Genomic DNA, 12,336 nt, shown 5'->3' with positions numbered 1-12,336 from the left:
GGATAGGTTTGCAGTAATTTCCACATAGTTACATTGAAGAATCTGTCAATTTGGACAGCTATGTGATCTTGGTTTTGTGATTCATTTTACCTTTTGCATAATTGTCCTCCGCCTGGAAACCACACATGAGAACTTTAAATGCAGTAAGTGTTTGTGAGCATTAACTAATACTTTTAAAAAGATGAAGGAGGGGGCAAAATCAGACTGAAAATGTCAGTTTTGGTACAGCCTGAATCTTGAGAAAGTAATCTTTCTGTGTTATTATTTCAAAGAAATAAAAAACAATTATTCAATTTTTCTGACAATCAATTTGATTTTGTGATTTCTGGTTGTGTGTTTGGTTTTTTTAATTTTTCTTTAAGTTGGATAAATCTGATCTCCACATAAACTACCTTTTCAGGATTTGAGAGTTATAAATCATATCAGAATTACTAATCAACTTAGCATTGCTACTCCAGCACGCTTCCTTTGCAATTGATCTTAACTAACTGTATGTCATAATTCATGCTACAATACACTTTATTTGATTATCAAACCTATTACTATGGCATTAGATCCATATTTAAGCTTATTATTGAGTTTAAGGGGTCTTTAGTGAATTTTAGATCAGATTCTTTATTTTCACTTTTATGATATTTTTATTAATAGTGCACATTCAGTAAATACATAACCTGTTGTGAACAAAGATTAACAGAAATTTAATCTAGAGGAAAAATTCAAGAAATGAATCCTACTAGTAATATGTAATACGACTGCAGCTTACAACCTATAAACAAGCACTTTCTTGCTTCTCCCCTTTACTTACAAGATTAATGTCACAACCCTTGTTAGATCTTCAATTAAATTATATGTACTTCAACAAAGACCAAAGCAAAATTGTTTGAATTCACAGAACCACACAATGACAGGTTGGAAGGGACCTCAGAGATCATCTAGTCTAACCTTTCTAGGAAGAGCAATTGTGGCGCCCTCCAGCTTAACAATATTTTACAAGCCAGAATTTGCATCTTGTGAATGGATATTTTGGGAAATGATGTGTGTATGGTCACTGTTGGATTTCACTAACTTACAGTTTGTGTCCTAGATATTCAGAGGACAATTAAATGTTATAGAATTGTATGCCAAAGAATCAGGTTACACATCCTTCCAAAGAACTGAGCTGAAAATGTTCTTTGAGAAGTGGAACGTTTGCTGAATTAAGAAACACCTATAGAAATGGGACCAAAATTTCCGACTTCTCCAGGATGGCCCTCAAACTCACAACTACTGTTTTATTTAGGGTCTGTGGTGCTTCTGTGTAGAAGCACAACTTTATAGAAATGTAGGCACCTTCACCCAGATTAGTCTGTACAGCAGTGGAAAAGGTGTGGCCCTGAGGCACAAGGGAGTGCCTCTCCACTTCGTGCAGAGACTGTTGAGTCACGGCTGCCTATCACAGGGCATGAGTCACCAAGCTGTTATGCAAAAGCAGATGATGCCAGAGGCTATGTTTAAAAGACAATTAGTAGTTGCACCTGTGAATGTAAGAGGCTTGATCACGTCTCTAGCTACGTTGTTTGTGGAGTATACTTACTGGACTGTGGGGTTTTCTGTGCAGTTTTGGTAATAGAAATGAGAACTTCTGGATCTTGATCAAGCTTAGATTGGAGACAGGCACTGAGCTTTCCTGGGACTGCAGTAGTTCTGGACACACCCAGAAGGAGAACTTTAGAGTTTTCAAAGCATTTAAAGTAAAACAGAGAGGCACCTTCAGGGTTAGGTGGAGTAACCTGCAATTTTTGTTTTAATGAAAATGTTTGCTCTGTGTAAGCATCAGAACTTTTCATCAGATCTAATGCTAGATTTCTCTGTAATGCAGCTTTCAGAGACAAGTGTATGTTTTAATGTATTTAATGAGTATTTGAAGGGGTTAAAACTCTGGTGGTAGGTGTCAACAGCTGCAGTCCAAGCTGTTGGATGTATGAACAAATTATGTAGCTAAACCTGGTGCACTGTGAGGTGCTTTATCAAAGTCTTCTGCATGCATTGAATTTTGGATGCAATCCAAAGGACTTGCATTGAACATTGTTTAATAGGTGTGAAGAACTAAACTATTAGATACTTTATCAATGTGCAAGGCAACAGATTCAAAGGCAATCTTAAAGGGTAAAATATTTTTTCTTCAAGTATTTCTAAATATTATTTATTTATGATTTTTTTCTAAATAATACAATTCCACATCACTGGAAGCATGACTTTGGAATGATGCTCAAGTTTCATAGCTACTTCAAGTCGCCATTGACACTAGCTGGCAAGATGCATAATCTAACTAGAAAGATAAATACTGAAGGAAATATAGCTACATACTTAAGTCAACAAGATAAAATAGGCTAAAAGCACAGAGCAATTCTGAACTTAGTTGAGTTAGCGTATATTTCTACATGATGTGTCTCACATCCTTGTTGTGAGTTAAAATAGTCTTAGATTGTTTCAGTAGGTACTGCACATATGTACATGTTAAGAAATTTCTGTTACAGTTAGTATATAGATGCATATGGATATATGTGATTCGGCAGGATTTATAAGAAGTATAGGTTGATGCTAAAATCACATTGGAATTCATGAAAGTGAAATATAATACACAAAGGGTATAGTCACATGAAAAAATTGCATGTGAGTGGTCCCATGATATTTAAGAAGATAGGGTAACTAATTCATTGGTTATCTGCAAATTTTCAAACCACTTTAAAGGAAGACATTTATTTAAGTTAATTCATCGAGGAGAAAATCTCACTGACTTCCCAGTAGACTTTGTTCCTCTTAACTTTCTGTGCAGTGTCTGTGGTGTCTGTCCTGATAATTTTGAGAAATCTTACTGTGTGTCCATATCAGCAAATTTCTGGGATTGCCTGTGAGCCTACTATATTATTTTTTTTCTGAGTTACTGCTGTTATCCATCTCTGCCGCTTTTTGAAAACTCCATTACAAACTAGTATTTTTGTTTTCTGATTTCACTTAGACACTCATCTGAGCCCTGCTGACAAAGGGCTGCAATGTCTGACTGCAAGTGGGCTGCTGGACTGAGATGATTAAGGAGAATCTGCACGTAATGTTGAGAGTGTCAGAGTAAATTTCAGTAAATAGCAAGACACAGAATGGTTATGATTAGCTTGTAACTTGGTAGTGTAACTACTGAGACTGGCAGCAGCAGTCGGAAGGTGTTAGGGTCACCCACTTACAGTGTGAAAGGGGAGGAGACTTTAATCAGAGTCTTTATCCAGTCTCATTTTCTGTGACCTGATGCAGATTTTATTATATGCAGTGAAACGCCTCTCCCTTTGATCGTCATGCCATGGTTGTTCTGGAGAGGGGGTTTGAATTCTGTTGCATCCTGTGTGTGTGTGGTGTGTTTGGTTTTTTGGGTGTGCGGGGTTTTTTTTGTTTGTTTTTTTTTCCCTACCCAGTTTAAAAGATTTTGTTTTCATCCCACTTGGAGGTGAAATGGGGAAGATTGCTGAAATGTCAAATGTTTTAATGCAGTGGAGAAAGTCTTGCTGAAGTACAGGAGTGTGGTTTGTTCCAGTTGAGATATTAATATTTAATCTGCTGTAAACAGGGTTGCTAGAAAGTCTTTTGCTAGGTAGGCCTATAGTACTTTTAAGCCCCTTGTGGGAAGTTAATTTGGCTTTTAAATTTACAAAACTTATTGCAGTGATTAACACATAGTACACCTCATCAGGCTTTTGATAGTTTCCACACCAAAATACATGTTATTTAATCCTAGTGTTAACTGTCTGGCCATTTCAGGTATTCATTTTGCCCTGGATCTTCTGGAGGGAAAATGATTGTCACATTTGCACGTTTTCATATCAAAACCACCACTGCCAAAACGACATTTCTTTTCAATAGGCTGTAAACACCTAAGCACTTAAATAATTTTGAAAACAAGCTCTTAAGTTGCGTAGATGCTTAGCAGTTTTTACACTATGTGCTACAAATGATATTTCAAAAGAAATGTATCTATGAGTTGCAGTAAGAAGTGTCTTGGAAAAGGCATTGAAATGCTGTTGAAAGCTGAGTTTGTAATGCAACCTGCCATTGACAATGAAGATACAGATGAAATGAAAAAATTGACAACATATGAATGGAATTTAAGCAGTCTTTTTAAGAACTATCTCCAGAAACACTAGAGGTCCCTCCCCTACTTCTTCACAAAACTAGATCTATAATGGTATCTTTTCTGCTTTTCAAATGAGGTACAGTTTACAAAGTGGGTTACAGAGTGCACATTCCTTTTTCTGTGAGTTTGTATCCTGTAACAATAGTCTGCTAAAATTGTGTCCCTCCATACAAGGATGTTGGATAAAAAGATTAGTGGAGTGAAAAAAAAACCAAAACAAAGTACATCTGGAAAAAACCAGAATGATAAGAACTTGAAACCTTGTTGATTACAATCAATGTTACTTGCATATCCTCCATTTTCAGTAAGTGATGTAAAAGACTTTAAAGGACTATTGCTGCAGTATGACTGGTAATTAAGAGTCAGGTTGCAGGAAGTGAGTAATTTGTTTCCTTCACAATTCAAACTGTCTGTTAGTAAATAGTATTCTATGGGATCTGTCTAAATGCATTGTGTTAGTCCTGTATATGTGGACTTGCCTAACATTTAAAGAAATGTAGCTTTTAATGAAACTATGTGCTAAAAGCTTAAATGGTGTCAACTGTTGCAGGAAATCTAGACTAAAAATCTGTTTTCAGAAGTGCCGCCCATCTTTTAAAAAACAATTGTACAGAGCGAAACAGTGAAATCGGTGAGTAAGTTTGAGAAAGCCTCTTAGATCTACTGACAACCATGGAACTGCAGAAAGAATGAATGGTGTTTAGCTGAGCCCTAATGCTTTCTTCCTCATGACTAGGTGAAACCGGTTATGTGCAGAACTTATGTCATGATACTTTCCCAAATACTCAACTTCCATTAAAAAAACCTAAATGATTGAGCAATAACAAAAGAGGTATTGTCTTTTAAAGTTTTAGATGTATTTTGTGATTTCCTAAAACAAATTTGTTATTCTTTGATTTTTATTTGGGGGCGGGGGGGGGGGGGATGAGGGGGAGGGAATGTTTAGTTTGTCCAGTTATCTGCAAACAATACACATTTTCTAGCAGCAGGATCTGTAGTTTATCTAACTGCACATGTCTTAAGTTCTTCTAAGTCTTGTCCCTTTTTAGGCAGATTTTAATTATCTGGCTGCCTGACAGAAACTGAGAGGTCTTTATGAACAGCAATGTTCTCTTGTTTCTGTTAACTTCACTGCATTTCAACATGTAACCACTTGTAAATGGCAAGATACAGAAGCGGTTGACCAAATTCTGAAATATATGGATATAGGTTCATTCCTAATATTTTATTTCCTCTTGTCCTCCCTCCTTCCCCCATTCTCCACCCACCCCTCACCCCGATTTATATTGTATTTCCTTACTGCAAGGATCTCTTTCCTGCCTGAAAATTCTGGTGCAGCATTTTAGGTGTCTAATACATGATTACAAATTTACCAAAATAAAAACTCCCTGATGTCTGAATGTTTGAGAGTGTTTCCAGACAAATAAGAGATTACCTAGGTAATAACCCTTTCAAGGTCTGGAAGGGCTACTATGCATTTGCAGTAGTTGTGATATAGTGATAGTATTTGGAAATAAGGATCAGTTGAATTTGTATTCAGAATGCTGTTTAATCCCAGATTTTCTCCATGACTGTGGGCAAGGCATTTAACTTCATTGTGGCTGGGTTTGCCATCTCTAATAGAGAGGGAACAACACTGCTCTTCTCTGCAGACTGTACAAGTGCTCACAACAGGATGATCCTTGCATTATGTATTAATAATATTGCTATTCAACAGAATTTGGCAACCCAGTTTCAGCTCTATGAATTTTGTTAACGCAGGACTTTATTTAAAGCTGTTTGCTTCATTGTCATATGAGTGACATACAAGGAATGTGAGATAAAAAGGCAAGTAAGTTTAACATCAGATTTGCATCCTTGGGCATCAAATAGAGATTTTTGTATCCCATAGTCTTTCAGCAAAGCACTTTGGCACTGTTGATGTCCTGTTGCAAAAATTGGGGTGTGTCCAATACATTCATGGATTTCCAGTTTGAGTTGCTGTAAAGTCTCAAAATTGAGGTAGGGATGACTCAATGTAGGTCTGTATCCAGTTTCATAGACATCCTGGAAAATACTGAGTAAGCACTTAAATGTTTTTCTCTTTTCTTCTTGTAGGATTTGTGTGTGATCGGCATTGTGCTGTACCACAGTTTGTTTTTTTTTGCTTCAAGACACCTTGCATTAAAGGATCATGGTAGACAGTTTAATAGTTTCTTTGAGGTAAGTAATGCAATAAAAGTGTTAAAATCTTATTTAATATGATTTTAACATACTGCAGTAAATATCAATTTGGTTGTCTCTTGCTTTGGTGTTGAAAGTGTGTGTATCGTAGGAGGACAAACAAAAATCTTGTCCAAAGACCAAATAACCAAGTACATGCATACCAGACATAGCATTCTTTGGTGATAGTAAAATAAGGAAGTTTTCAGTGTTTATGCTTATAGCATCTGTTAATGTGTGCCGATGTGATGGCATATAGCTTTGGAAAGTTCCTTTTTTTGATGATGCTGTACAACTACAGTCACTGGGCTTAAATTACTGATCTACATGTTTTAGTACCTGCGCTGCAATTCATTCAGGGTTTTATATTATGCATTCCTGAAACAGTTTGCCAATGGCAAACATAGGAAAGAGATTTCAAACAGCTTTTCTGACAAAGGAAACATTCAGCTGTTTCCAAGCTGGTCTGTCCAGTTCTGTAGTTGGGCAAGCAGTTTCAGAGAAAACAGGCAGCTGTGATGCTACATGAACAAAGGTTGACCTTCGTTATTTGTCATTTGTCTGGAGATACTGTCAGTAACACTTCTGATCTAAACTTCCTTCTTGTGAATTTCAGACATCAATCTTTGAATTGCTATTCTGGCACCCTCCTAATATGCTAGGGCAGATTTCACATCAAAATGTATCTGTTGCATATTATTGACACTACCTGTGTTACTTTTCCTGTTGAGACTTTCCCCTGCATAGGTCCTCCCAAGCTGTCCCAGACTTAAGCTGTTCTGCAGACTTTAATTTGTGGGGAAGTTGGGAATATGAGATGAGCTGTACTGCACTAGCCAGTACTAATCACTTGGCTAAAGTACTTTCATTCCTATCTGGACAATCCACAGCTGGCCATGATAGCCCTTCATAAAATACAACTACTACGGGAGAGCAACCATGCAAGAAATCTATTTTGGTACCCTCCAGCTTTGTTCATGGAGAGCTAATACTCACTGCATGACAGAGGAAGAACTCTGAGAGGTGTTCCTAAATAAGCTATTAAATAGCAAACTTTTTCCTGCTGCTCCTACAGTAAAGCTAATACCGCTTTGCTTTTCTTTGCGCCCCTCCAGTTAAACAGAGATTGGTACTGCCAGTGAGTTCACTTGGGTAGGCTGGCAGTTAGAATTCTGACTTTGCTTTAAACTAGGCTCTTGGCTCCAAACAGTGCCATAACTGTGAGATCATGGGCTGTACCAGCAAGGTTCTTACACAGAGGCCTGAGTTAAACAGCCATCAATCAGCTGCAATTGGTACCTGACCTGTTCATGTACACTTGGAAAATTTTGCCTTATTTTGGGGAGCACTTGTTCTTTTTGGCTTTTCTGCACAGTAAGAATACCTGCACCAAACCCACTGAAATTGGGGAAGCCTATTTTTGCAGCTTGGGAGGCCTAATGTTAGTCAAGCATGACAAATAAAGCGCCTAGTCCAGAGAAGTTAGCCAAAGCAACCTACTGAGGGAAATAACATTAAAAAAAAATTAAATTGCTGCACACTGATTTGAAGCTGGAGGCTTACCTCAGGATAGCTTAAATATTCCTGGCAGATCTCCTGTGTGTTTGAAATGGTTGATACCATTATTTCTGAGAGATCCAACAGCAGATACAGAAGCGAACTTATATATGAAACAAAAGACGGAGCTAACCGAGCCTAACTTATAATTACAGTGGTGAGGCTTGACAGAACAAAGTTTGATTGGGCTTGGTTCCCGTTATGACTCCTTTCAGATTGAAGACTGGGGACTGGGGTGATGCTTAGCTGCTTATCCTGAGTCTCTGGTGAGCTGTCTCCGCTACTTTCCATCTTTGGTGGCCGTTAGGGGTTATTCAATATTCACAAGTGTTAGGCAGCTGAGCAAGAAACAATTTTCTGCAAAATCATGGTGATTCTTTGCATGTTTCCTGTGTGCTGGAGGTGGAGTGTTCATCTGTAAAATGAACCAGAGATAGGAGCATACTTAGCCCACAGATGGGTGAATTCTTACTTAGCACTTTAGAAAACTTGCAAAGCTTATGTCTGTATGACACCACATGCTGAGGTGTTAAAATATGCAATGCCAAAAATATTTTATTTTAAACATAAAGTTACATGAAATACTATCAATGGATTTTATTTGGTGCACTTTTGCTTTATAGATAGACAAGTATTATATGTATGTACCTGGTATTGCCTGCTGTGAAGAGAACTTCATGAGAATATTTCATCCAGTTTAGTGAGTCTGCTTTGGTTAGTAATGGTATTTAAATGTCTAAGTATGTTCTTGCGGTATGAAGCCCTGTAATAGGTTGTAGATGTGTGGTTTTTATTAGTGGTAATTCTGTTTCACTATTTGCTTTTTCAGACTTCTCAGTTCCCTAGCAGTGCTGGGATTTCAACTGGTCATCCCACAGCCTTCAATTGAACACAGAAAGGTAAGCCTGAAAAATATTCAGATTTTGTATACTTAAAGGTAAATGTAGAAAACATTAGAGTAAGATGCATAAAGCAATGTAATCTAAATAAAGTTCTGGGAATAATGTGGCTTGTTTTTTTTTTTTAAAAATATAAATACATACTTGGTTAAGAGGCTCAACATGGTTAATTAGCTGAGTAATTGTCTGGAGTGTTGTAGGTCAAAAATAGGTCTTTGTCAGTTCACCAAGCTTTGGAGCATTTTCATCACATAAGACAAAGGGGAGTAAGAATTTATGTCAGTGAGAGCAGCACTCAAACATGGAGTGATTAGCAGAAATATCCAGTTGCTCATACATAGCTCTTTCTCTTAGAGAGATAGAGATGTCTGAAACAGAAGTTAGACTCAAACCACACTCTGTTGCTAGATTTATACTGCTAGAGATCAGAGGTGAAAACTGCTGAACTTTCCTGTTGCGCTGTTGTGAAGAGTTCACTCCTCATAAGCATTGCCATGTCTAAGAAGGCTTGCAGCCTGCACACCCTCCATCCTGCTCAGCATTAGTGAGACCTTGGCTGGAATACTTAGGTTAGGTTTGTGCACTGCTTTTCAGGAAAGTAGTGGACAATTGGGTGAGAAACAGAGGGCAGCAGTGATTATCCTCAAGAGGCTCTAAAGTCTTACCTCTGAGGGAAGTTTGAATGAATTCAGGTTGTGTAGTCTAAAGATTAAAAGACTGGTGGAGGAAGCAGGTATAATCTCCACAGTCTCCATAACAAATACTTACGAGTGCTAAAGAGGAGGCTATTCTTTCTGTCTGTGGTGGAGTAGATGAGAAGAAATGGGTTTGAACTGGGGCAAGGAAAACTTAAGTCTGATGTTAGAAAAACTTCTCATGGTAAGGACATATTGACATTTACAATTTCCGTGATGGAGGTCTCTGAGAATGTGTTGGACAAATATTTGTCAGGAATGATGTGTAGGTATTGCTGATTCTACCAGAGACCAGAGGGGAGACCCCTTGAATGCTCTTCTATCTCTTTATGGGCTGTGTCCTTATATTGATGTTCTCATTTCTTAATTGGTATTTAATAATTAATTGATTGCATTCAAAGGTATCAAATAACCTATTCTTAAAAAAAGTTTGCTTTTACTACAAATTTAAAAATAATAATAATGCAAGTTGCATATTTATTTTTAAACTGCACTTTTTAAAGGAGATAAAAGGCAAGTTTCCAGGGTTTCCTTTTTTTATGTGCATGTGCCACTGTCTTTAGGGTAAAAAAATTATTTGGACAATAGCTCCATAGGCATGGACTAGAAACCTGAAGCCGTCTGATAGTTATGTTTCCTGAAGAACATAGCTGACGTGTTCAACTCCTCCTGCAGCCTAATTGTAAGACAAGTTAAATGAGGTCAGTAATGATGCAGTCTGAAACTGGCATGGTCCAGTCTGCAGCATTTCTCAAGCTGCCCAAGTGCTCTATTCTAAACCTGCATAAAACATAGTATTTTTCCCTACTTTAGATCTCTTCTATTTTGTTGTGCAGTTGAGATGGTCATGCTGCTGCTCTGTTTTCAATACTCTGTCTAATTAGACATTCCTTTGTAACATTGACAGTGGAGAGATGCTGCAATCCAGCTTCCAAAAGGAGAAAAAATCTACTAACTAAAACACAGTAAGTCAGAGAAACAGTTGCTTCATTCTGTGAAGCTCCAGAATTAATTCTAATAAAATCAAACTCCCTGTTTTGAAAGAGAAATGGCATGAGTCTGGAGTGTCTTCTGTACTAGTTAAAGGGACTGAAGGCATGGCACCAAGGGAGTGTCTCCTGTACTAGTTAAAGGGACTGAAGGCATGGCACTAAGGGGCATGGTAGCTACCTTTGAGCTGTTCTTTTTACTGAAAGCAAGAGAGGCAGAAGTTTCATAGTGACAATCTCATACAGGCTCCAAGGCTGTCTGTCATCCTCAGATCTTATACTCCTGGAGAAGATTCTATTCATGCCAAACTGGGTTTAGACTGGAAGTCTGCATTTATTATACTTTGCAGAAACTTTCTGACTGACCTATCAGCTCCAGATGAGAGGGGCTGTTAGTAGCTCTGAAGGCCATATCAGACGTGTTTCTGAGTCTGAGTTCTCAGCTTTGTAGCTCTGGACGTTGTTCCTGTTCTTTTGATGCAGTAACCTGGACACGTGTTTGCTGGCATCCCTAGCCAGCATCTTCTGTGTATTTCTGCATGGATGTCTCTGCTGTTTGGCAGAGCTCCTTCTATGTGAGAGGAGGTTGATTTTGCAGGAAGAAAGGGTCAGGAGGAGGAGGGAAGGATTTGATGAACCATATGCCATTTTAACAATGTGGTGAATAACAGAAGTGGTGTTTGGTAACTTTCATACACAGAGTCAGAGAGTACAGTATGTGGAAGCTGAGTAACTAGAGCTGAATTCTATAGAACAGTAGCTTGTACCCCAATCCTTATTGTGTGGGGGTTTTTTTTGCAGCTTAAAGTTAAGCATGCATGCATGATTGATGCTTGAACATGCAGTGTTGGAAAGTGTTCGGATTCTGTCTTGTGTACCCTGCATACAGTTATTTTTGCTCTGAAAGCTATGGGCAGGGAAATAAAATCAGATAATTGAACTTGGGTATTTGAGTAATTTATTAAAATATTCCCAAGCAGTCTAGTTTTTTTTTCTTACACTAAAACTTTTGGGAAATTAAAATAAATCCCAGGACAATGCCCAAAGCAGTTCATGGAAATCCAGTTGTAACTGCCTCTGGGCACCCACAGTCCAGCTGAGATGTTGGGTTTTTTTAGGACTTGAGAACACTTAAAACTATCAGGAAATACTATCCTTTTTTTGTTTTAAAATCTTGCTAGATTTTAATCTTTTGTTTCTTCTTTTTTTTCGAATCTATGTTTAAAGCCATATTAGTTTCAGAGAGGCTGACATAATGTAGATTTTTGAACAAAAATCTGTTTGTAGTTTCCTAACTCTTACTTGTAAGGGTTTTTATTTAGCTTCAGTATATTAGAACTACTTAAATTTACCATTTAGCTACTCCTGACTTAGTGGCATACAGTTAGGACTTCAACATGAAGAAAGAAGTTTATTTTATCAAGTAGCAGTTTAAAAGAATTTTTTTAAAGGGAAATTTCATCAATAAAATCTAGAAGAGCAGAGCTCCGCAGGTTGCTTTCCTTAGATGCACGTCCAAAAATCCATTTCTGGCATGACAGCCTGGGACTGTTAGCTAGAAGAATGAGCTAAATTACTTCCATAGCAGGGAAGTTCTCATAGTGGAACTAAGACTTGCAGGGATGACAGGACCAAATGGGAAAGGTGTTTTTTTGTTTTGTGGGTTTTTTTCCCCCCATTTTTTTCTGTAACTCTTCTGCTTTCAGGAGCCACTGCCCCTGCCATTGCCCCATCCCCAGACTAAATGCAATATTATCCTATTTCAGTCCCCCTTCTTTTGTTACTTCAGGGAAACTTAAGCTTAGCTTTTAAAGGGAAAATGTTTTGAACACTAG

The 12,336-nt window shown here is 37.8% G+C and overlaps 1 protein-coding gene across 1 annotated transcript in view; it reads left to right on the top strand.

The window, feature by feature from the left end:
* The window catches only part of THSD4 (thrombospondin type 1 domain containing 4), a 345,527-nt gene that overhangs the window by 15,384 nt on the left and 317,807 nt on the right, over nt 1-12,336 (top strand). The window contains exons 2-3 of the mRNA XM_064456549.1: nt 6,257-6,361; nt 8,748-8,817. Coding sequence (XP_064312619.1) covers nt 6,333-6,361; nt 8,748-8,817 — 99 coding nt within the window. The 5' untranslated portion in view covers nt 6,257-6,332. The remainder of the gene's footprint in view (nt 1-6,256; nt 6,362-8,747; nt 8,818-12,336) is intronic.

The sequence above is a fragment of the Phalacrocorax carbo genome, chromosome 7 (assembly GCF_963921805.1).
Source record: "Phalacrocorax carbo chromosome 7, bPhaCar2.1, whole genome shotgun sequence".
In the NCBI taxonomy this organism is placed as follows: domain Eukaryota; kingdom Metazoa; phylum Chordata; class Aves; order Suliformes; family Phalacrocoracidae; genus Phalacrocorax; species Phalacrocorax carbo.
This window is presented reverse-complemented; position numbering and strand designations above follow the sequence as displayed.